The 21,697-nt window shown below is 34.5% G+C and overlaps 3 protein-coding genes across 3 annotated transcripts; 2 read left to right on the forward strand and 1 right to left on the reverse strand.

The window, feature by feature from the left end:
• Nucleotides 1-301: 301 nt before the first annotated feature.
• On the forward strand, nt 302-2,762 carry LOC115988948 (dof zinc finger protein DOF2.1). The gene is made up of 2 exons (XM_031112585.1): nt 302-455; nt 1,500-2,762. Exons 1-2 carry the CDS (start codon nt 429-431, stop codon nt 2,355-2,357), a joined length of 885 nt encoding a protein of 294 aa, XP_030968445.1. The 5' UTR covers nt 302-428; the 3' UTR covers nt 2,358-2,762.
• Nucleotides 2,763-9,902: 7,140 nt separating this feature from the next.
• LOC115988956 (40S ribosomal protein S23) lies at nt 9,903-12,810 on the reverse strand. The gene is made up of 4 exons (XM_031112595.1): nt 12,677-12,810; nt 10,620-10,775; nt 10,387-10,513; nt 9,903-10,294 (listed from the first exon to the last, which is right to left on the reverse strand). The coding sequence occupies exons 1-4, from the start codon at nt 12,679-12,681 to the stop codon at nt 10,154-10,156; spliced, it is 429 nt and encodes a 142-aa protein (XP_030968455.1). The 5' UTR covers nt 12,682-12,810; the 3' UTR covers nt 9,903-10,153.
• Nucleotides 12,811-18,034: 5,224 nt separating this feature from the next.
• On the forward strand, nt 18,035-18,520 carry LOC115953270. The gene has a single exon (XM_031070866.1). The coding sequence runs from the start codon at nt 18,035-18,037 to the stop codon at nt 18,518-18,520; it is 486 nt and encodes a 161-aa protein (XP_030926726.1).
• Nucleotides 18,521-21,697: the final 3,177 nt, after the last annotated feature.

The raw sequence follows: 21,697 nt of genomic DNA on the forward strand, positions 1-21,697 counted from the left end.
TTAAATGCTTTCTCTGCGTGCAAGGCTAAGCCAACTCTCATCTCGGCCATCCCGTACGGGAACCCCATCATTGCTCTCTCTCTCTCTCTCTCTCTCTCTCTAAAAGAGCTCTCTCTTTCTCTCTCTCTTGGGGTTGCTTTATATATTCAGAGTAGTCGCTCTATTTCCTCACTTTGCATGACTGCTTAATCCATCTCTCTCTTTCTCTCTCTTTACTCTCTACAGAGTCTACACTCTTTCTTTCTTTCTTAAGCTCTCATCTCAATCCATCTCTCTCTTTCTCTCTCTTTACTCTCTACAGAGTCTACACTCTTTCTTTCTTAAGCTCTCATCTCTCTCTCTCAAATACACACTTATAAACGCAACCAAACACACATAGAGATACACAGATCTCTTTGAAATTCAGCAGTGGTGTTTAATTGCATGGGATGGATCCTTCAAGTGGACAACACCAGGTAGGATATTAAGCAAACTAGTTTGTAACAATAACATGGCTGTTCTTTTTCAAGTTTTTATTTTATTTTATTTTTTTTAATAATTTTTCTCCCCACTTAGCCTTTGCTCTCTCGTTTCCTTTTATGGTTCTTTTTTCTAATTTGGTAAGTGTTTTGGGGTTCTGGGTCTTACTCTAAAAGATGTGTAGTCTTCAGTTTTGATGTTGTTCTTATCAGTTTTGGGTACAAATAAACTAAAGGGCTAGAAGAAAAGATTTTAAAAAAAAATGGATTTTTTAAGCTTAATTTGTTTTCTTTTCATTGTGTTTGGTCAATTTTATGCGTACAAATGGTTTGCTTTTTTGAGTTACAAACAAGTAAACCATTCTTTTCACACTTGTCTAAACAAGAAAAGGTTTTAGTTTTGATTTTGTTCCTTTTTTTTACCTAAGAAGGGAAACTTGTGTGGTTTTGGGGTTTAGATTTTCAATGAAAATTGTACTAATCAAGAGAATATTTTCTGTTTTCTTATATACGATCCATTTGCTATCAAGAAGATCAAATTAAAAGAAAACGCTAAAATTTTAACAAATTTTCCAATCTCAATTTTCATATTATCACTTGTTTTCCTCAGTTCCCTAGGCAATCAATAGCATATTCAATGCAATTAGAGTAGTAAGCAATTTTTTTTTTTGTTAATTCCTCAAGTGAACTAATATGAGCAGTAAGAGTTAGGGTTTTCAAATATTATAATTGTTTTCTTAAAATTAGATCAAAACAATATATGGAGGAAATAAATTAAAAAAAAAAACTTTCCTTGACTTAATTAGAGATTGTGTTTTTCAAAATTTTTTGTTTGATTGTGTTTGTTCTATTGAACTGATTACTATACATGAAAAATTGATTAACACATATCCACTATGTATTCCCTCTATGCTTTTTTATCCTAGTATAACATGTAAAGAAAAAGAAGCACTCTTTTAAGAGATTTCTGGTTTCAAGTTTATGATGTCTTTTTAAAAATATATATGTGTGTATTTAAAATCCTTTTGTTGGTCTCTTCAGGAAATGCCTGCTCATTCACTAGAAAACATGTTGGCTTGCTCAAAAGCACAGCCAGAGAGGAAACCAAGGCCTCAGCCAGAGCAAGCTCTAAAATGCCCAAGATGTGACTCCACCAACACCAAGTTCTGTTACTACAACAACTACAGTCTTTCTCAGCCAAGGTACTTCTGCAAGTCATGCAGGAGGTACTGGACAAAAGGAGGAACATTGAGGAATGTTCCAGTTGGTGGAGGGTGCAGGAAGAACAAGAGGTCATCATCTTCATCATCAAAGAGGACCCAAGATCAACCACTCACACCCAACAACAACAACCCACTCACTAGCTTCCCACCCCTAACTTATGACTCTACTAATGATCTCAGTCTTGCATTTGCTAGGCTCCAAAAACAGTCATGTGGGCAGTTGGGGTTTGATGACCATGATCTTCCTATTATGGGAAATGCTACCGGTTCCCATTGTGATATCCTTGGAAATCCTGGTCCTGGCTTTCTTGATGCTCTTAGGACTGGCTTTCTAGATAGTCAGAATAACAATTTTCACAACTTGTATTACGGGGGATATGGTAATGGGAACATGGGAGGAGAGGTGGATAATGGTGGTGGCGTTGGGGTTAGTGGAGAAATGGTGCAGATGCCGTATGAAGATCATCAAATGAGTAATGCAACAACAACAGCTGTGACAGTGACAACTATGAAGCAAGAATTGTGTAATGGGAGAGAAAATGATAATAGGGTCTTGTGGGGTTTCCCTTGGCAGACCAATGGTGATGCAAACATGAGTGAGGTTGATTCAGGAAGAGAAAGCTGGAATGGACTTGCTCCATCTTGGCATGGGCTTCTTAATAGCCCTCTAATGTAGATCAGGAAGTTCTTAAGTCTGAAAGAGACAAAGAATGCATAGAATTTCCTTTCTTATTAGACTCAGTTTTAGTTCTTTGGGTTTTGTTAAGAGAGATTTGATTCACCTGAATCATCTCTAATTTTACTTGTTCTTTTTTTTTTTTTTTTAAGTTCTAATTTTTTTGTTTCCTTTTATTGGTTGATAAACAAATGAAATTTCAGATTTGTTTGCTAACCAACTCAGAAGGATGTTGCCTAGGTTGATAGTAGTTGATAAAATACTATTTCATTATTGGAGGAAGGGGAGAGAGAGAGAGAATGAGAGTGATGTTTCATTGTTTCTGCAGTCTGAACTCTGAACTCTCTGAAGTATTAAAAGGTTCATGTTGCAGGACTCCAGATTTTTAATGAGTGGTTTTTCCAAGATATTCTGCCATGATTGCATCTTATTTTCAAGTAGATTCGAAGAATAAAATAATAGAATATTAAATTGGAATAATTATATGATAATGGGGTTGATGGGCTTCTCTCCGTCCTAAGCATTAGAATTTCAGTGCAGCATGTGCACCAAATTCGGGATGGATTTTCTTTTTCTTGGCAGACAATATCCAACTTAGGATTTGAGCGTGAGAGAATAGTCAGTAATCAGTTTGAAAATTATTGTATTGTATATATATTTATTCTTTTCTTGCTGGATCATTATCTGATTATTTTATTTACAGCAAACACTAATCAAATTTAAGAGCAACAATGGTCAATAATTTTCATTTCTTGGTGGACAATGGTCAATAGCCAGTGAACATAGTTTGGATTTTTCATATTCAGTGACCCAGATGGCAGTTCCTCATTGGCTTATTGGCCAACTGCCTTATTCGTTTACTGCTAAAATATGACTTTTTTTCCCAAACCCAGTATTTATTTATTCCGATTTGCCAATTCCACAAATTATTTTTAATTTTCTTAACTGTTCCCTGAGAATAGTTGTATGCATTATAATTTAGTTGGATGAAATGACAAATTAGGAACAATTTTGAGTGTTGTTTGCTTATTTGTGAAATGTCATGTCATTATCCATTATACTAAAGCTCGAAACGCATGGGACTTCAGTGTATTGTTAGTCAATGTTTCAAAATATTACATTTTGTTTGTATATGGAGTATGGACATTAATGGATATCTGAGCTAGTCTCTTAGAAATTTGTCAATGTTTTTTCCTTAAAAGAAGACCTGAAATACGCCAAGTCTTCACTCTTCCAATTCCATCTTTGGATTTGATTTGGCATGCATCTTTCACCGACTGAATTGTTAAATTCTTACTAATAGTGACATTTCACCTTGTTTTGAAGGAATGGTAGCAACTTCATGCTATATATGTTCACACTGAAAGTCTTAATTTAGAACTGTGTTTAGGTCAAGTGGTCATGCCCCCTAAAAAGTTTATTCAATTTATAAATGGTTATATGGATGTATAAATTTTCAAATTTTGGCCAAAATATATATATATATCATTGGCCCTCCAAAATTGAAACTGATCACTTCATGATTCCTGTGGGCAGTGGTCCTTCCCAAACTCATAAGTAATCCCTAAATGTTATTGGTATCAATTTTTTGGTTTTTTTTTTTAAAAAAAAAAAATCAAATCATATCACTTTGTATTTTTCCTTTTGTCTTTTTACTATGACTGTGTTTGAAATTTTGGTTATTTGCTATTTGAAACCCCAAACTTAGTTTGGAACTTTGAAATTTAGGTCTTGTCTATTTAACAATTTATTTGAGTGTTTTTTTAATACTTCAAACTGAAAAATTAATTAATGTAAAGAATAATCATCAAAAGCAAACGCTATAAATTGAAACCATCTCTAAATAAAAAAACATATATAACATTTATTTGGTTTTTTAGATAATGGGAAAGTCGATTATACTATATTTCAAAACTAAGTTTTATAATAAAACAAAAAATGAATTTTTAATGGACATTGAAATTATGTACATTAAAATAAAAATCATTTTCAAAGGCATAATCAATTATATATGATTGTTAGGATTTTTAAATAATTCTATTTTAACAAATGAATAAAAATGAAGTAAAAAACAATTATTTTCTATTTTATATATATATATATTGCTCATACTTCATACTGAATATACGTTGCTTCAGATTTTTATGTATTAATTTAGTTTTGATTTTTAGTACTTTTTAAAAAAATTATTCTTAGACAGTAAAAAATTTTAGTTCATTCTTTGGCATTCCAAAAGAACGAATTATGGTACCTTAATCACACATTTGCCTATCAAGATTCAAGCGCAAAATTACAGCTTCCATTTTTTGTTTTTCATACTTTTAATTTGTCAAATAAGAAAAAAATTTCAATCAATAACTACCTATAATATACATAAAGAATTATGACATTTTATCCATTAAAACGGCATGTTAATTACGATCATGTTAAAATTAGGTTTACCAGTTTAAGACTCCAGTGGCCTTCACACACCTAATACCTAAGAACATTTGAAATTCTTAACCTCAAAAGCTCGTTGTGCCTAATGAGATTTGATAAGAGACAACTTAACCACAATGCAATCACTATTCTTCCTCCCTCCTATTTGTCACTTGATGATGAGCTTTTAAGCTACACAAAAAATTGTTCACCGTAACACGTGATTGACTTTCTACATTGCTACTCACTCAATGATTCCAACCTGCAGAGACATCTGAGTCTCACCATAATGAAAATGCTACTCTCAATTGACCAGTGAGAAGGTTTTAAATTGGTAGCTGACAGGTCCCAACTGATGGTGTAACTCAGAAAGTCAATTCCAACTGATGTTGCCAACATTTGATCAAATTGCATCCCACAAAAGCCAGGACACCCTCCATTATGTACATAGGGGGAAAAATACAGTCGGTAAAATGGTATGTAATTCAGAAATTCAATTCCCATGTTATTTACAGTTACAGCAATACCATGAAAGGTTCAGCTATAAGATAGTCCAAATTAAGTTATAACACTAAAGATAAACAATCAACATGATAGCATCAACTTTCCGGATCATTGCCTGCTATATGACAATAGATCTGTCAAACGGGTTGGGTCTATCGGATTTGGGTTCGATCTATAGCCTGGTTCGAGTTAGAAACGAGTCATCCTGTATAGGTTGTGAAACCTATTATTTTTACTTAGTTTTTTCAGGTTCAGGTTAATCCTGCATATTTCTTCTTCTTCTTCTTTTTCACATGCTAAAAAAAAATAATGATAAATAAAATGAAACTTGATAATAATAGCACGACAAATAATAAAAAAATACTCGAAAAAAAAAGTTAAATAATATATAAATTATTAAATTTACACTGTCTAAGGTTTTGTAAACTGAAGTCTTCAAGCTTTGATTTCATTAAGAAGCAATTCATGAGTGTCTGTGAATAAAAAGGAACTTTGAAAAATAAAAATAAAGAAAAGACAAGAAGTGAAACCATGAAATACCTTTACACAGGGTTTTAGAAACTAAAAAAAAAAAAAAAAAAACCCCTTTGTGAAAAACAAGTCAACCCATGTGAGTTGCAAGTCGACCCAACCCGCTCTATCATTTGAATGGATTGGGTTCATATTAACCCCCTTTTTGACAGGTCCAAAAAATTATAACCCATACCCATATTTCTCCATTGGGTTCGAATGGTCCAAATCCAATTTTACCAAGTCTACTTTTTGCATGATTGAAGGAACGTGCACCACGGACTACAGTGAAGGAGTTGACTTAAACTGAGTCAGATGAACAAAGCTATAAATAACTCTCTTTTTTTTCTGATTATCAAAAAAAAAATTCTTTTTTTCTGCCTTTTTTTTTTTTTCTCTCTCTCTCTAGCTTACAACCAATAGCAAATGGAATTTAAACTTAAATTCTCCTCATGGAAGAAGTAAGCAATGTCACCAACCTATAATAATGCTCTTGCTTAGATGAACAAATTTAATTGAGTTTAATTAACTTAATTAGTTAAAGCATTTACATCAGCCTCCTCAGATTTTTAGTTAAATTAATCCAAAATTTTTTACTTTTTCTAGTTTAACTATCTATGTGTTTTATGCACACATATCAAACTCAGTACTTTCTTTTTTACTTTTTTGCCTATAAATAGGCCTCTAGTGTCTTTGTAAAGGGCAAAGTGAAGAGAGAAAAGCTAGCCCTTGTAGTAAGAAGTTCCTTTGTGTCTCTTATGTCTAATGTAAAAAAGCTATTGAATCTAATAATATCTCTTAACTTGTTGTATCTTGTGCTGTGTTCTATCCCATATTTTCATGTTATCTTTTATATGTTCCTAGTAATATATGTTATTAACCAGTTTCCATAATCTTCTTACACCCTCTATAAACAGGCTATGAGTTGAGACTAAATGAGTTCGAGTCATATTCGAGTTGACATGGTTAACCCGTTTAATAAACGGGTCGTGTTCATGTTCAACATGTGAACTTGTCTGACCCATTTGACTCGTTTAGCTTATAAAATTATTAGTTATTTTTATATTATTGCTTAATTAATGGTTGTTTTTAGATGTTTATTACTATATTTATAGTTGTAATTGCATTTTAATTTTAGATATATGGAAATTGATAAAAATTATATAGGTTTGGTATGACCTAGTAATCAAATAGGTTATTAAATGGGTCATTTGTATTGACCTTTACATGACTTGTTAATTAAATAAGTTAAACATGTCGGGTCGGGTCGACCTGTTTAATAAACAGGTCGTGTTCGGGTCAACCCATATAGCCAAATACTAATGACTCGACACAACACAAACCCAACCCGCGAACATGAATTGCCACCTCTAGAGTAGAGTAGAGTAAAGTAAATTTAGCCTAAAATTAACCTATTTATAACTAACTCTACTTTACTCTTCTTCACTCACCCTCCTTTTCCCCCCAATCCAAACAGTCCCTAAGGGTATGTTTGGTAGAGTGGATTTCAGAAAGGATGGAAAAAAAATGAGAAGGAAAAACTTTTTGGAGGGTGTTTGATTAGGAAGGGGAGAGTAAAAAAATGTGGTGAGGCCCAACTATTTTCTCTCCAAAATGGAGAGAAAACTGAGGGAGAGTGTGTGACTTGTTAGATGGACAAAAATGCCCCCAGTTGTTTTCCTGGGTAACATTGGCTCTTTTTCTTTTTCTTTTTTCTTATTTTTTTGGGTGAACGTTGGCTCTTTTTTTTTTTCTTTTGCTTTCTTAGGACACTTTGCCTCTTTTTTTCTTTTTCTTTTCTTTTTTTTTTTCCCCCTGGGGCATGGAGTGACAGTGATTTGTTTTTTTTGTTTTTGTTTTTTTTTTTTTTACTTGTTTGTCACTTTTTTGTTTTAACTAGGCATCATTTTTCAACAAGAGTATGTGAGTAAATTTATACAAACTCATTTTTTTTATTCCTACACTTTTCCACTTCCAACCAAACAAAAATGAGAGAAATTAAAATATTTTCTATCCTCTCACTTTCCATCCTCCCACCATTTTCTATCCTCCCACTTTTCCACTTCTCCAACCAAGCGGACTCTAAGAGATTGTTTTGCTAGGGATTTATGATTTGTAATTGTCTTGTTGGTGTGTTTCTTTTTAGACTGGATTTGTGATTTGTCTAAAGGTTTTTCATGTTCTCCAGGTTTGTAAATTATTTGGTTGGTTTGTCACTTTGTCTAGAGGATTTTCTTGATATTCTTGGGGCAATTGAGCAAAAGGATGGTTGATAAAACTTTTTAAGGGTTTTTTATGGGTCAATTTGTAAATCCCTTGTGTAACTATGTACACTATTCAGTAATTTTTCATAATCTTACCCCCCACCCCTTCGTAGTTCCATCTCTAAACGTACTTGTTTCCTTCAGATCCCCGAAATAATGATGACCCATCTTGAGAGCTCCAAAATTATAGTGAGCTGAGAGAGAGAGGTGGAGAGTGAGTGAAGAGAGAAAAATAAATGTTTATTACTATTATTATTATTATTATTATTGTCTAGCGAAGGAAAAAGCATTGGCAGTTGTGGCGAGGTTACAACTCCATGTTAAAATTGTGGGTTAAAATATTGATATTAATGCGTGTTTTTTTTTTTTTTTTTTTTTTTTAAGCCTTTAACTATATATTTGCTAAAATATTAAAATAACTACATTAATGTGAATGTTTTACCTCTCTCCCCGGCCTATGCCCAAGTTAGAGCTATTCTATGTCAGTTGTTAACACTCAATGCCCATGATCCGCGAATGATTCGTCCATCCCATAGTCCCACCTTAACGACTGACTTCATCCTATTTGCCTTTCGGAATTAGAATTCCGCAAAGGATTAATCCAGCAGGCCCATTATTTTGAAAATGGGGCTGGATCATCGGATCAAACTCCAACCACGAGCTGTCTTTATGATTCTTCGATTAGTGCTTCAAAGACAAACCCTTCTTATAAAAAAAAGTCATAAACTTCTCAACTCTCAATCATGGTTTTTGAAAAACGACCCATTATACAACTAAAAAACAAATATACAAGATTAAATATTTTAAGGTTAAACGGTTAAATTGTGATAATATCACAATTAATTAGAATATAAACAGATAGGTTAAATCTATAAAGCATACATAAGAAAAGGATAAAAAAGAAAATCCAACATAATAAAGCATACCTAATAATACCTCATTTATTTAGAAAAAGAGAAGAAAAAAAAATTCACAAACAAACATTTATAAATAAAAAACAATAACAGAGTACCATCCAATTCCCATATAATGTCACAATTTCTTGTATCTAAACAATACCAAAGGATTCCCATCAAAAAAAAAAAAAAACAATACCAAAGGATAAACTGAAAAATCAGCATCTAGAAATTGATGGCACGCACTGTTTGAACCTACGAACAGTTTGTTGGACCGTTCAATTCGACTGTTGTTCGAACAGCTTGAATGTGTGCACATCATCTTATTCAGTTATTTGTGGCAACACCTTTTTCTTGTATGTTTTTTTTTTCTCTCTTTTGGAAGTACATCTAATCATCTAAATGCTATTAAAAAAAATTGACAAAAAATCAAGTGTGCACCACATTCCATATGACATCAAATCAGTGGCAACTTCTGGTGCTAGTCACTGGAAGCAATGGGTTCAGGAGTGGAAAGCAAGCTATGTCCGTAAAACAGGAAATTGGGCTGCTCATGTAATGGCTCAAAATGCCAAACTTATTACTGATTGTGTAGTGTGGGTAGAAGATACCCCACCAATGATTCAATGCCAAGTGCATAGAGATGTACTTTTGATGAACCAGTGTTCAAATTAATGAAAGCTATTTGTGTTGACTATCAAAAAAAAAAAAAAAAAAAATCAGTGGCAACAACTTTTTTCTTGTATAACCATTTTTCCCTTTTTTCCTTTTCCTGAAATTATATCTAAAATGAAACGATTGTTGTGACTTGTGAGTATGGATAATTTTAATAGATATATTCTATTTATTTATAAAGTCATGGTCTACTGACCTCAAAATTAAGAACCACTTCTTTTTTGGTTCCCTCAACAATTCTGTCTTTAAACCATAGATTTGAATTATTTCAGTTAACATTTACAATCAAAGCTTCAAACGCGTTAAAAAAAATCAGAACCATGGTGGCATTGCAAAGAAAAAGATAAGAAATAACCACAATATCCTTCAGTTTATGATGACAAAAAAAAAAAATATCTAATTAATATCAAGGGAAGCTAGATTCCATTTAGAACATAAACAAGCATCTAATTTGTCTCAAGGGGGTGACACTGCTCTCTTAACTCAAAATTGGAAAACAACAGATTATATAGGCTATAGAGGAGGTGGTTCAAGACCTTGGCTTCTCCTTCTTCTCCTTGAAGAGGGCCAAAAGAGACACCCCTGATACCTTCACAACCTTAAACCTGACTCCGGGAATATCACCAACAGCATGCCCCTTTCGTCCAAATCCTGCAATCAGCACTTCATCCTGCATACAGCAAATAGTATATAGTGAGGCCAAAATAAAAACTGTGCAATTAATTGATTGCTACAAAGCCTAGAGCTGGAAAATAATCTCACATTCTCCTCAATATAGTTCAAGCAACCATCATTTGGTACAAAAGCTGCAATCTTCTTCCCGTTCTTAATCAGCTGAACTCGAGCACATTTTCTAATAGCGGAGTTTGGCTGCTTAGCCTCAATACCACTATACAAGTCAAACAGAACAACATGTTAGAAGCTATTTGAGATATTTAGACAGGATTAAGGGTAAAGCAAATCAAAAGAATAAGCATCTAAAGATTTTTCCCAACATTTTTTCAAGAACAATGCCCTTAGCATGTGAGGATCCAGCAAAAGGTTTCTTCCATTCATTGCCAAGGTGGGACTTCTTGTATGACTTGTCAGCCCACCTTTGCCTTCTGCGGTGGGACTTAAGCTTACGACCAGCTCCCATTCCACGTGTCTTCCTGTAACCCAATCACTTATAGATTATAAATTCATTCACTAACTTATTGTTGCAAGAGAAAAGAAAATAATAAATGTATATGAAACAAGTGAAACAGTTAATTAAGAGATAAGCATGACTATAAAGAACAACTGAATAGCAATGACATTAGGTGCCATGATACAGAATGTGTCATTACCATATTCCAAATGGAGCTTAAAAGTTTCTATTTATCAAATCAATTTCATGGTGTAGAAAAGCATTCAACAAATGGAAATCAGAACAACTAGAAAAAACTAAAATCCTCATGCCTTCCCCCAAAGGGAAACAAACACATCTTATGGAGAACAGAGCATAAGTCAAACTAAGAGTCTCTAAAATTTCTTACTGCCAGTTTTATTTCCTTCTTCGCATCAGACTAAAATTATGGTAATGAACATTGATTGACAAGCGAACATACAATAGGGACTTTTCCAACCATGACAAGCCAACCACAAACCATTACAATGTGGACAAACTTCACATTGGCAACATTATAGTCTAATTGTGCTCAAGTTACACAAAATAGTTTACTGGATTTATCAACAGGACACTTTATATAGCTTAGATTTTTATCTGTAAGTTCCTTTGCAGGAAATTAACGCACATCTACTATACATATTTTTAATCCGAAACTTTCAAATGCACTGAAAGTTTAAGAGCAATATTCCTTATTCTGCTCCTCAGTCTCGCATGACAAGACACAAGGTCGAAAGCAGAACATTTGTTAAAGGCCCAATACTAAATTTAGGATGCAAACTTATAAGTGAATGCTCAATTGACAATATGAATTTGGAAGGATTTACTAACCCACTACATTACAAATCTATAGATTTAGATCTTGGGGTTAATTACACTCCCCCTGGCCCCCTTTTTTTATTATAAGTAAATAAGTATTTTATTGAACAGGATTACTTCATGTACACGAATGAACACAAAGAAGTCTAAAGAATTACAAAGGTTATGTACAGAAAGATAATGATTCTAAAAACTGTGGAATCCAGTCACAATCAGTAAAGCCCCATGCTCGAAACCAATCAAACAATGATCTAGCAAACAGTCCAATCAATTGGATTACACTTTTCCCCCCTTAGAAACTAAGGGCCTGTTTGGATAGAGGGGAGAATGAGGGGGAGTGGAGGCAAGTAGAGTAGAGTTGGCTAAAAATAGGCTAATTTTGGGCTGAATCTACTCTGCTCTACTCTACTCCCCCTCCCTCCCCCCTCAATCCAAACGGACCCTATGCAGTGTCCCCCCTAACTATTGTTAATAAATATTTTCTAGTTCTACCCTATCATTAGAGTTTCTGTCAAAATTCATGGACAAGTCAATTTTTTGAAAAAAAAAAATTTGTCTAATAGAACTTTGAATTTCCCATTAAATTTGATGAAAATCTTATTGCCAGAGAGGGCAAGGTATTTATTACCAAAAGTTAAAGGGGGCCAGTGCTTACTGTTGAAGTTTAGGAGTACACTGTAAGTTGCAATAGTTAAGGAGAAGTGCATATTTTTTGCCCTATATTTTGGCAATGCTAATGGTTCTAAATTCTAACAAAACTTTTCTTTCTCTATATTCACAAACCAAACAAATCCTACAAGTCGTGAAATTGGAAAAATAAAAATAAAAAATCACTGATTTTAAGACAGAGTAAGACAATCACATTTTCCCAACCAGGCATCAAATTTTTACACAAATTAAGCTTGAAGAAATAAATGTATAGAAATATATTCTTCTCCAAATAACTGATGAATGTTCGGATCTAGATTATCGATCAGAACTAAAATGTAGCATAAGATAGACTAAAATTTTTGTCTAAACAAACAGAGAGAGAGAGAGAGAGATAAAGGAAGAATTTTGAATAGAAATGGGAAGTGGAGCTCTGACCCCATGGTGACAGAACGAGGAGGCGCTTCGAATGTGAGAAAGGGCTTCGGAGCTTAGAGTGAGAGCTGCTATGGAGCTTAGGCCGCCACTACACGAGACGTAAAAACCCTAACCTCCATGGCCTTATAAACTTCACTTTAACATCCTAAGATAAAGACGCCAAACCAAATTGCGTTTTTTATTTTTATTATTATTTTATAATATGAAAACGCTAGGAGTTCTAACTTTTTTGAGCTTATTATTATTCTTCTCTTTCTTTCTTTCTTTCTTTCTTTCTTTCTTTTTTTTTTTTTTTTTTTTTTTTTTTTTTTTTTTTTTTTTTTTTTACCTGTCTAAGTCTTTCTCTTTTAAAGAGTGTGTGGATGAACTTATTTTTATTGGTTTTTTTTTTTTTTTTTTTTAAAAAAAATTATGTAAAAGTAAAGTTGTATACAAACTTTGCACTCCACTTAAGTTGCGCAAGAAAGGCCCAAAGCCAATCCTAAAGAACAGTGAAGATTCATAGGTTTTTTATGTTCTTTAAATTATTTTTAGGCTAAAATGTAAACTACGTCATCTAAATTTGACTAAAATTTATTTTAGTTTTTTAATTTTACTTTTTTTCAATTGAGTTTTTTAAGTTCAAATTTATTCAATTCAAACATTCCATCCAATTTCGTTAAAAATTTTCTATTAAAAAAATATTTTTCTCACTTGAAAAAAAAATACTATAAAATTAATAAACATTTTACAGATTTTTTATGGGAATTTTTCTTTCAAGAAATATTTTTTCATTAGTTAATTGCACACTTAACAACATTTAATTTGTTCTTGGCCCACATTGGGAGACCCCAAGAATAGTCTGTCACGATGATGGACTGGGCCTTCCTATTGATCCACAATTATGCCTTGAGTTTCTGGCTAATGACACTACCCACTGGCTGAACTTCCCTTTCTGAGTTCCGAGCATGACCTTAGTTCCCTGAGGATTGTGCTCTTGCCTTTCTCTCGTGTTTCTCACCCTAATTTTTCCAACCCCCAACACCATAACCTCCTTCCCCTTTTATACTTACTTGTTGGTGGAGTCATCATGATGACAGAATATACCACATGTGTGTGGGACCTACCGACTCTAAGTTTAAAGTTATCATTTAGGTCTATAGCACTATTCTTGCCAATAAAATCGATTATCAGAAGTGGGACCCAGCCTTCTGACATTGAGAGGATTGCTTAGTAACTCGTGCTTGATACCAATTAGGTGTTCTAACATATGTTCATCTTCGGGTCTCCTCGTATCTTTGGCTGAGGTTATGGCTCTGAATATTGGACCTTCTCCTAGTTTGCCCATCCTTGAGCTGAGCATAATCTTTAGAATAAGCCTCCTCATCTGTTCAGCCCAACTTCAGAATAGCCCTACAACCTTTCCCACCACAATAAGCCCCCCATAATCCCATTGCCCGAACAGGGGGAAGAGATCATGGTTTTTTCCTTGGCACTTAGGTAGGCGCATCCTCTCACCGTTTCACCTCGGGAAGACCAAATGATGGGCAATAAATGCACCGTATTTGACAGCTCAGCTTAAACACAAGAGATGTAAAACCCTAACCATCATGGCCTTATAAACTTCACTTTAACATCCTAAGATAAAGACGCTTAAACAAATTGTGTTTTTATAATTTTTATTATTGTTTTTTAATATGGAAATACTGGGAGTTCTAGTGTTTTGACCTTATCATTATACTTCTCCTTTTTTCTTTTTCTTTTTTACCTCTTTATGGTTTTATTTTTTTTAATTTTAATTATGTAAAAGTAATTTTGTATATAGACAGAGTACATGTGATTTTTCAAAATTATTTTTAGGCTAAAATGTAAATTGCCTAATCTATGTTTGACTGAAATTTACTTCAGTCTTTTAATTTCATTTTCATTTAATTGAGTTCTCTAAATTTTAAATTTATTTAATTCAAAATTTCATCCAATTTCGTTAAAAAGTTGCCATTAAAAAATTATTTTTCTCACATGAAAAAAAATCCTATAAAATTAATAAAATATTTTAGAGATTTTTTATGTGAATTTTTTCAAGAAATATTTTTTCATTAGTTAATTGTATACTTAATGACATTTTCTAACAAAATTGAACAAAATGTTTGAATTGAATAAATTTGAAACTTAAATGATTAAATTGAACGGAAATAAACTTAGTAATTTAAAATTCATATGTAAAATTCATATGTTTCTAAGGCTTAAATTATAGGGTTAGACATGTAAAATTAGTAATTTAAAAACTCCTAATTTTTAGCTAAATTAAAAATAATAAAAAATTGTTTTTTCTCCTACCTCCACATTTCTCTCTTACGTTAGTTGTCAAGTGCTAATATATAAAAAATAAAACAGCTTTTTTTCTCTCACAAACATACCATTTTTTTTTATCACTAAACTGTTTTTTTTTTTCACCTCCACATTTCTCTCTCACATTGCCTAGTTTGGATAGTGCCTAGTGGACTGCATTTGCCAAGGGTTTCAAAACCGTTTCGCTTCAAGGAGATGTGGCTCTCAGAGAAGGGGTGTACTGATACTATTCAAGCTGTTTGGGCAAGTGATGCTCCAACTGATCCATCCACCAAAGTAATTCACAATATAGAGAAGTGTGGAGTTGAGCTGAAGAAGTTGAGTTTGAAACACTTTGGTAACATCAGGAAGGAGATAGAGTCCAAGAAAAAACAATTGGTCCAGGCTGAAAAAGAAGCTTTGAGAACTGGGGACAACAAGCGGGTCAAAGAGTTATTGACTGCCCTTAATGTTTTAACTAAAAAGGAGGCTAGAATGTGGTTACAACGGTCAAAGGTATTGTGGGCAAAAATGGGCGACAAAAACTCTAAGTATTTTCACTTAAGAGCTACTCAGAGGTTTAGAAAAAATTCAATCACTAGTCTTCGGAAAGCAGATGGCCTTTGGTGTAATGGGCAAGATGAAGTCTCTGCCACTATAGTGGACTATTACCAAGATTTATTGAAGACCACCAATCCAACAAATTTTGAAGACACCACACAGTTTATTAGTACCACCATCAACGAGGAAATGAATGCCCAGTTGGTTGCTACCTTTAATGCTTGGGAAGTTCAGGAAGCTATCAAGCAAATGGCCCCACTCAAAGCCCCAGGTCCAGATGGTATGCCCCCTCTTTTTTACCAGACTTATTGGGATTTGGTTGGTGATGAGGTAACTTCTTCAGTCCTTCACTTCCTCAATTCTGCCTCTTTGCCTGCTAACCTTAATCATACTTTTGTTATACTCATTCCTAAGGTTAAAAATCCGGAGTATGTCTCAGAATTCCAGCCTATTAGCCTTTGTAATGTGTTGTACAAAATTTTTTCAAAGGTGTTAGCAAGTAGGCTTAAGAGGATTTTACCAAGTATTATTACTGAACATCAAAGTGCTTTTACTAAAAGTCGTCTAATATCAAATAATATTTTGGTAGCTTTTGAATCCTTACACAGCATGCAGAGGCACTCAGGAAAAGATGATTATATGGCTATTAAGCTTGATATGAATAAGGCCTATGATAGAATGGAGTAGCCATATCTGGAGTCAATTATGAGGAGGATTGGTTTTGATGATCGATGGGTGAGATTGATGATGATTTGTGTTACAACAGTATCTTATTCTATTTTAATTAACAGAGAACCAAAAGGGATGATCACACCATCTCGTGGTATTAGACAAGGAGATCATTTATCTCCTTTTCTCTTCTTGTTACGCACTGAAGGGCTTTATGGCCTGATCTCACAAGCAGCTAGCCGGGGTGATATTAAGGGTTATGCTCTTTGCAGAAATAGCCCAAGACTAACGCATCTTCTTTTTGCAAATAATAGTCTCTTATTTTGCAGGGCCACTAAACAAGAATGTCAGAAAATTCTTGATATCCTTGAAGTTTATGGCGGCTGTTCCAGACAACATATCAACAAAAGCAAAACCACCATCTTCTTTAGTAAGAATACTTCTGAGGCGAAAAGGGAACACATTAAGGAGGCTGTGGGGATGCCAGAAATTAAGCAATACGAGAAGTATTTGGGCCTGCCATCTTTTGTGGGGAGGAGGAAAAAAGCAAGCTTTAATTTCATAAAGGAAAAAGTGTGGAGGAAGATGCAAGGATGGGAGGAAAAATTATTATCACAAGCAGGAAGGGAGATTTTAATCAAGGCTGTGGTTCAAGCAATCCCCACCTACACTATGAGTTGTTTCAAACTAGCCTTGGGTTTGTGCAATGATATTGAAAGTCTCATTCGAAAATTTTGGTGGGGACAACGAGGAGAGAGACGCAAGATTCATTGGATGAAGTGGGACTCTCTTTGTCAATCAAAGGCTAATGGAGGTATGGGTTTTAAAGACTTGGCTCTCTTTAATGATGCACTTTTGGCCAAGCAAGCTTGGCGTCTTCTACAAAACAAGCAGTCCCTCTTTCACAAAGTATTCAAGAGTAGGTTTTTCCCTACGTGTTCATTCATGGATGCCCCGGAGTGTTCTAGCGGATCGTATGCATGGCGTAGTATACTCCAAGGCAGGGAGGTCCTCAAACAAGGTGCATGTTGGAGAGTAGGGTGGGGTGATTCAATTAAAATCTGGGATACCCCATGGCTGCCTTCACTAAACCATCCAAGAATTTTGTCACCCGTTCTTGAAGACATGCAGGAAGCCACCATGGACACACTTATTGATCAGCAATCTAGAACATGGGATATAGATATTCTTAAAGGCTTTTTTGCCCCGTTAGAAGTAGATCTAATTCTCAAGATTCCACTTAGCTCCAACTATGTTGAGGATAAACTTGTCTGGCCTTATACGGCAAATGGAGTTTATTCGGTTAAATCCAGATATAACTTCCTAGTTAAAGAAAAACCTTCACCTCCACTGGCTGTCTCTCTTCAGGATGATGGAAGAAGTATATGGAAAAAATTATGGAGCTTGCCGATGCCGAATAAGATTAAAAACTTCCTGTGGAGAGCAAGTAGAGAAGCGATCCCTGTAAAGAAGAACCTAGTTGTTCGTAAGGTACTTTCCGAGGATATTTGCGATCATTGTCAAGTGGCCACTGAAGATGTCCATCATGCATTGTGGGACTATCATGAACTGTCGGCTTTGTGGGAGGCTGACTCACTGTGGTTGTTTCGAAGAACAAAGAAATTTTCAAATTTCTTTGAGCTGGTGAGTCACGTTCTGGAGGAGAATATAAGCGCAGCTCTCTTTGCTACTCTGGTATGGACTATTTGGTCCCGTCGTAACATGCTTCAGACCAGCACCAAGCCTTTCCCACTCTCCCAAGTGGCCCTTTCAGCCTCATAGACCCTTTAGACATTTGCCCAAGCCTAACCGGTCCCAAGAATGCAATTAGGTGCCTTGCCAAAACAGCACGTCAAATGGACCCCTCCACCGTCAACGAGCTTGAAGATCAACTTCGATGGTGCCGTATTCCATGAGACAGATGAAGCGGGGCTGGGAGTTGTTGTTCATGACCACCAGGGAAGGGTGATGGCCTCCATGTCCGAAAAAACCAAGTTACCATCTTCCTCAGACGAAGTGGAAGCGTTGGCAACAGTGAGAACCATCTCTTTCGCTCTTGAACTCCATCTACCCTCTGTTATTGTCGAGGGAGATTCGGAGTTGATTATTTCAGCCTTACGAAGTAGGGAGGAGTCCTTTACTTCCTTTGGCCATTTGATTTCCTCTATTAAACAAAGTCTGGAAATTTTTTCTTATATTTCTTTTTTGCACACCCGTAGGTCGGGTAATTCTCTAGCTCATAATTTAGCTCAGTACGCTAGACATATTAATGCTCTTACAGTGTGGATGGAGGATGTTCCACCATAACTTCACCATGCTCTTGTAACAGACTTTGGTTGATTTAATAAAGTTTCTTCGTCTTGATTCTCAAAAAAAAAAAAAAAAAAAAAATACTAATGCAACTTCTTAAAATAAAAAATAAAATAAAACTATCATGAGTAATACGTGTCAACCCAAAAAATAAAAAATAAAAAGTTTTATCGCACACGTGAAGCGTGTGTGATAAGGCAGTGATTATTAATTATGATGATCTAACCGAAGAATTTGCCCTTATATTACAAATAATTTATGATGTACACCTGGGCCGAGCTAAGTGGGCCTCATCCCAAAAGAAAAACAGAATCATCTCAGCCTCACGCAAGCCTATTCTTACTCAAAATTGTTAGCCCAAAGTTACATTATTAGTCAAACTTGGTTCGGCTTTTTGAAACTTGGCTTTTTGAAAAAGTGTAGTTTTGAAAAAGTGCAGTATGAAAAAGTGTTTTTTTAAAAAGTTGAGTGTTTGGTAAAAACTGTTAAAAAATGTTTTTTGAAAAAGCTGAATGTTTGGCTAGCACTTATAAAAATGGCAGTTTGAAGGATAAATTACCAAAAAAGATAATGTATATATAAGAGAGTTTATTTCATACTTAAATCAATATTGTGAAATTATTTTTTTCTCACCAATATTAACTAATAATAACCTACCACTTAAGATTTATTGTGAAAGTATTGTAAAAATGTTGTGACAATTTATATTGATTTTAATTTGAATGTACTATTACAATTATTTTTTTTCTCTTTCTAAACAAATTATTTTTTTCTCACCAATATTAACTAATAATAACCTACCACTTAAGATTTATTGTGAAAATATTATGACAGGATTTCTCAATTTTAATTTCTTATTCTTTATTTTATGTTTCCCTTATTTTATTTTATTTTTTTATCCATATTTCCTTCTTCTTTTTTCCCCTCTTTTTTTCTCCTCTACACACGTACCCTTACTTTTTTTCTTTTCTTTTTTTCCTTCTTTCCTCTTTTTCCCTTCCACTTCCTCCACACACGTGCCCTTACTTTTTATTTTTTCTTTACTTCTTTCGTCTTTTTCCCTAATTTTCACACTCCAGAACGTTCCAGTGTTCCACAAAGTCTCCGCCCCTCTCTCATCCCTCAAAGTCTCTGCATCTCTTTTTTTTTTTTTTTTTTTTTTTTTTTTTACAATTCGAAAGCTACAAGGAAGAGAGAAGATGATGATGATGATGATGATGATGATGATGATGATGATGATGAAGATGATTGAGTTATGGGTTTGTATTTGATTTTGATTTTGGGTTTGGGTTATGGGTTTTCAGTTAATGGATTAATTTTGAGTTAATTTTCTGTGGATTTTGGGTTTGATTTTAAGTTGATTTTGAGTTGGGTTTGGGATGGGTTTTCCAATGGGGTTTGAGTTGATTTTAAGTTGTTTTTTGTTGATTTTGAGTTATTTTTGGTTTGATTTTGTTGATTTTGTTTTTGGATTATCAAATGTTAAAATGAGTTTTGTTGATTATGTTGATTGTGGTGGTAGACCGATGATAGTTGGGTGGTGTTGTGTTTGTAGCAGCACGGAGAGGGTAGAGCAGAGAGAGGAGATGAGAGGAATTGAAGTGTAATTTGGTAATTGCCTAAAGAGTCCAACGGATAGCTGAGAATGAGCATAGACTTTTTCTAAAATGGACCTCTAGAACTCCATAATGGCTTGCACGTTCTCAGCCTTGGCCCAAAACGCAAATTTTTCCAAAAAGTTGCGTTTTATGCTTAACCAAATGGGTTTTCCACTCCAGCTTTCTTCAAAACGGGCTTTTTGGGTCCAAAACGTTGAAACAAACGGGCACAAAGAGAATCTACATTTCTCCTTAAACTCTCTTTTGTCTCCAGCTCTATTTCTCAATTCCTTTATTCTTTTCTGTGCTTCTATTGCTTCCGTAATTTCTTTTCATAGTATAGTCTATTAGTCTTAGCAATGGATTCAGCTTCGAGTACAATTTCGAAGTTCAAATGCTACTTCAAGTCTGAACGCACCAGAACCACTTTTGTAACTTCTTCTTGTCCAATATGTCAAATCTGATAACAGTCAAGTTTGATCCCAGCAATTATATTAAAGGCCCGGTTAATGTATGCCTTAATAAATCTGTTTTTGGAAAAAATTTATCGAAAATTGAAAAAACTATTAAAACTTTTTCAATTCCCAATAAAACTTTTTCTAAAAATGGTATACTATTGTTTGCCCTTAGGACACACGTTAGTAAAATCCTTATATTAATTGGAAGCATCATAGTAACTTCCATGCTTAGCAGTTAGCACCTACTCACTGCTTGAGCATGTGGCTAGAACAGTGGTTCCACCTCCTCAATATCTCAAGGATTTAGATGGTAATCAATTGAGGGTCTTGAATCCAGAATTTCATATTTGGAAAGTCAAATATCAAGAATTAATAACCCTTATAAAAACTCAACCTTGTCACCTACTAGGCTACTACATTAGCTTTGATGGTAGGACAGAAAACTGCAATATCAGTTCGGCTTACTCTGAAGAATAGGTACACTTTTATTCTATAATTCGTACCAGTATTCTCAAATCTTAGATTTGAGATTCACACTGTAAGAAAGGAAAATGATTCAGTTGCAAGTTACTTCTAAAAAATCAGGGAAATTAAAGATAAGCTTGGAGCTGTGGGAATTGAGATAGAAAATGAGGAAATGCTCTACATTGTGTCGAAGGGACTGCCTAAGGAATGTAATCTTTTTTCCCCAACCATTCGAACTAGAAACAAAGTTCTCGCGTTTGGGCGACTTCAGGTTCTTTTAGAAGCAGAAGAAACTTCTTTGAGAGGTGACAAGTGCAAGGACTGATACACCATGGCCATGCTTGCTACAGCAGGTCATAAGCCATAAGTCTATTCTCTATTCCTCCTCCCAATCCACACTCAAATAGAGGCAGGGGCGGAGGCTATAATAATAGTCAGAGATTGTAGAGACATTCCACAGCAAGGCTCTCCACAGAATCATCAATTCAGTCCAGGTAATAACAGTAGCTTTCAGGCTAAGAATCAGTTTGTCAAATCCGTGGCAAAACTGGATACTTGGCTATTGATTATTTCCATATAATGGACCACTCATATCAAGGTAAACATCCTTCTGCTAAGCTTGCAGCCATGGCAACTACCTCTAATGTAAATCA

The sequence above is a fragment of the Quercus lobata genome, chromosome 1, assembly GCF_001633185.2.
Source record: "Quercus lobata isolate SW786 chromosome 1, ValleyOak3.0 Primary Assembly, whole genome shotgun sequence".
NCBI classification, from domain to species: Eukaryota; Viridiplantae; Streptophyta; class Magnoliopsida; order Fagales; family Fagaceae; genus Quercus; species Quercus lobata.

Coding starts and splice junctions, on each gene's coding strand:
- LOC115988948 (XM_031112585.1), top strand. CDS start 429: ATGGATCCTTCAAGTGGACAACACCAG. Junction 456..1,499: donor CTTCAAGTGGACAACACCAG/GTAGGATATTAA, acceptor TGGTCTCTTCAG/GAAATGCCTGCTCATTCACT.
- LOC115988956 (XM_031112595.1), bottom strand. Junction 10,514..10,619: donor GGCATTGTTCTTGAAAAAAT/GTTGGGAAAAAT, acceptor TGACTTGTATAG/TGGTATTGAGGCTAAGCAGC. Junction 10,295..10,386: donor TGAACTATATTGAGGAGAAT/GTGAGATTATTT, acceptor TGCTGTATGCAG/GATGAAGTGCTGATTGCAGG.
- LOC115953270 (XM_031070866.1), top strand. CDS start 18,035: ATGCAATTAGGTGCCTTGCCAAAACAGCACGTCAAATGGACCCCTCCA.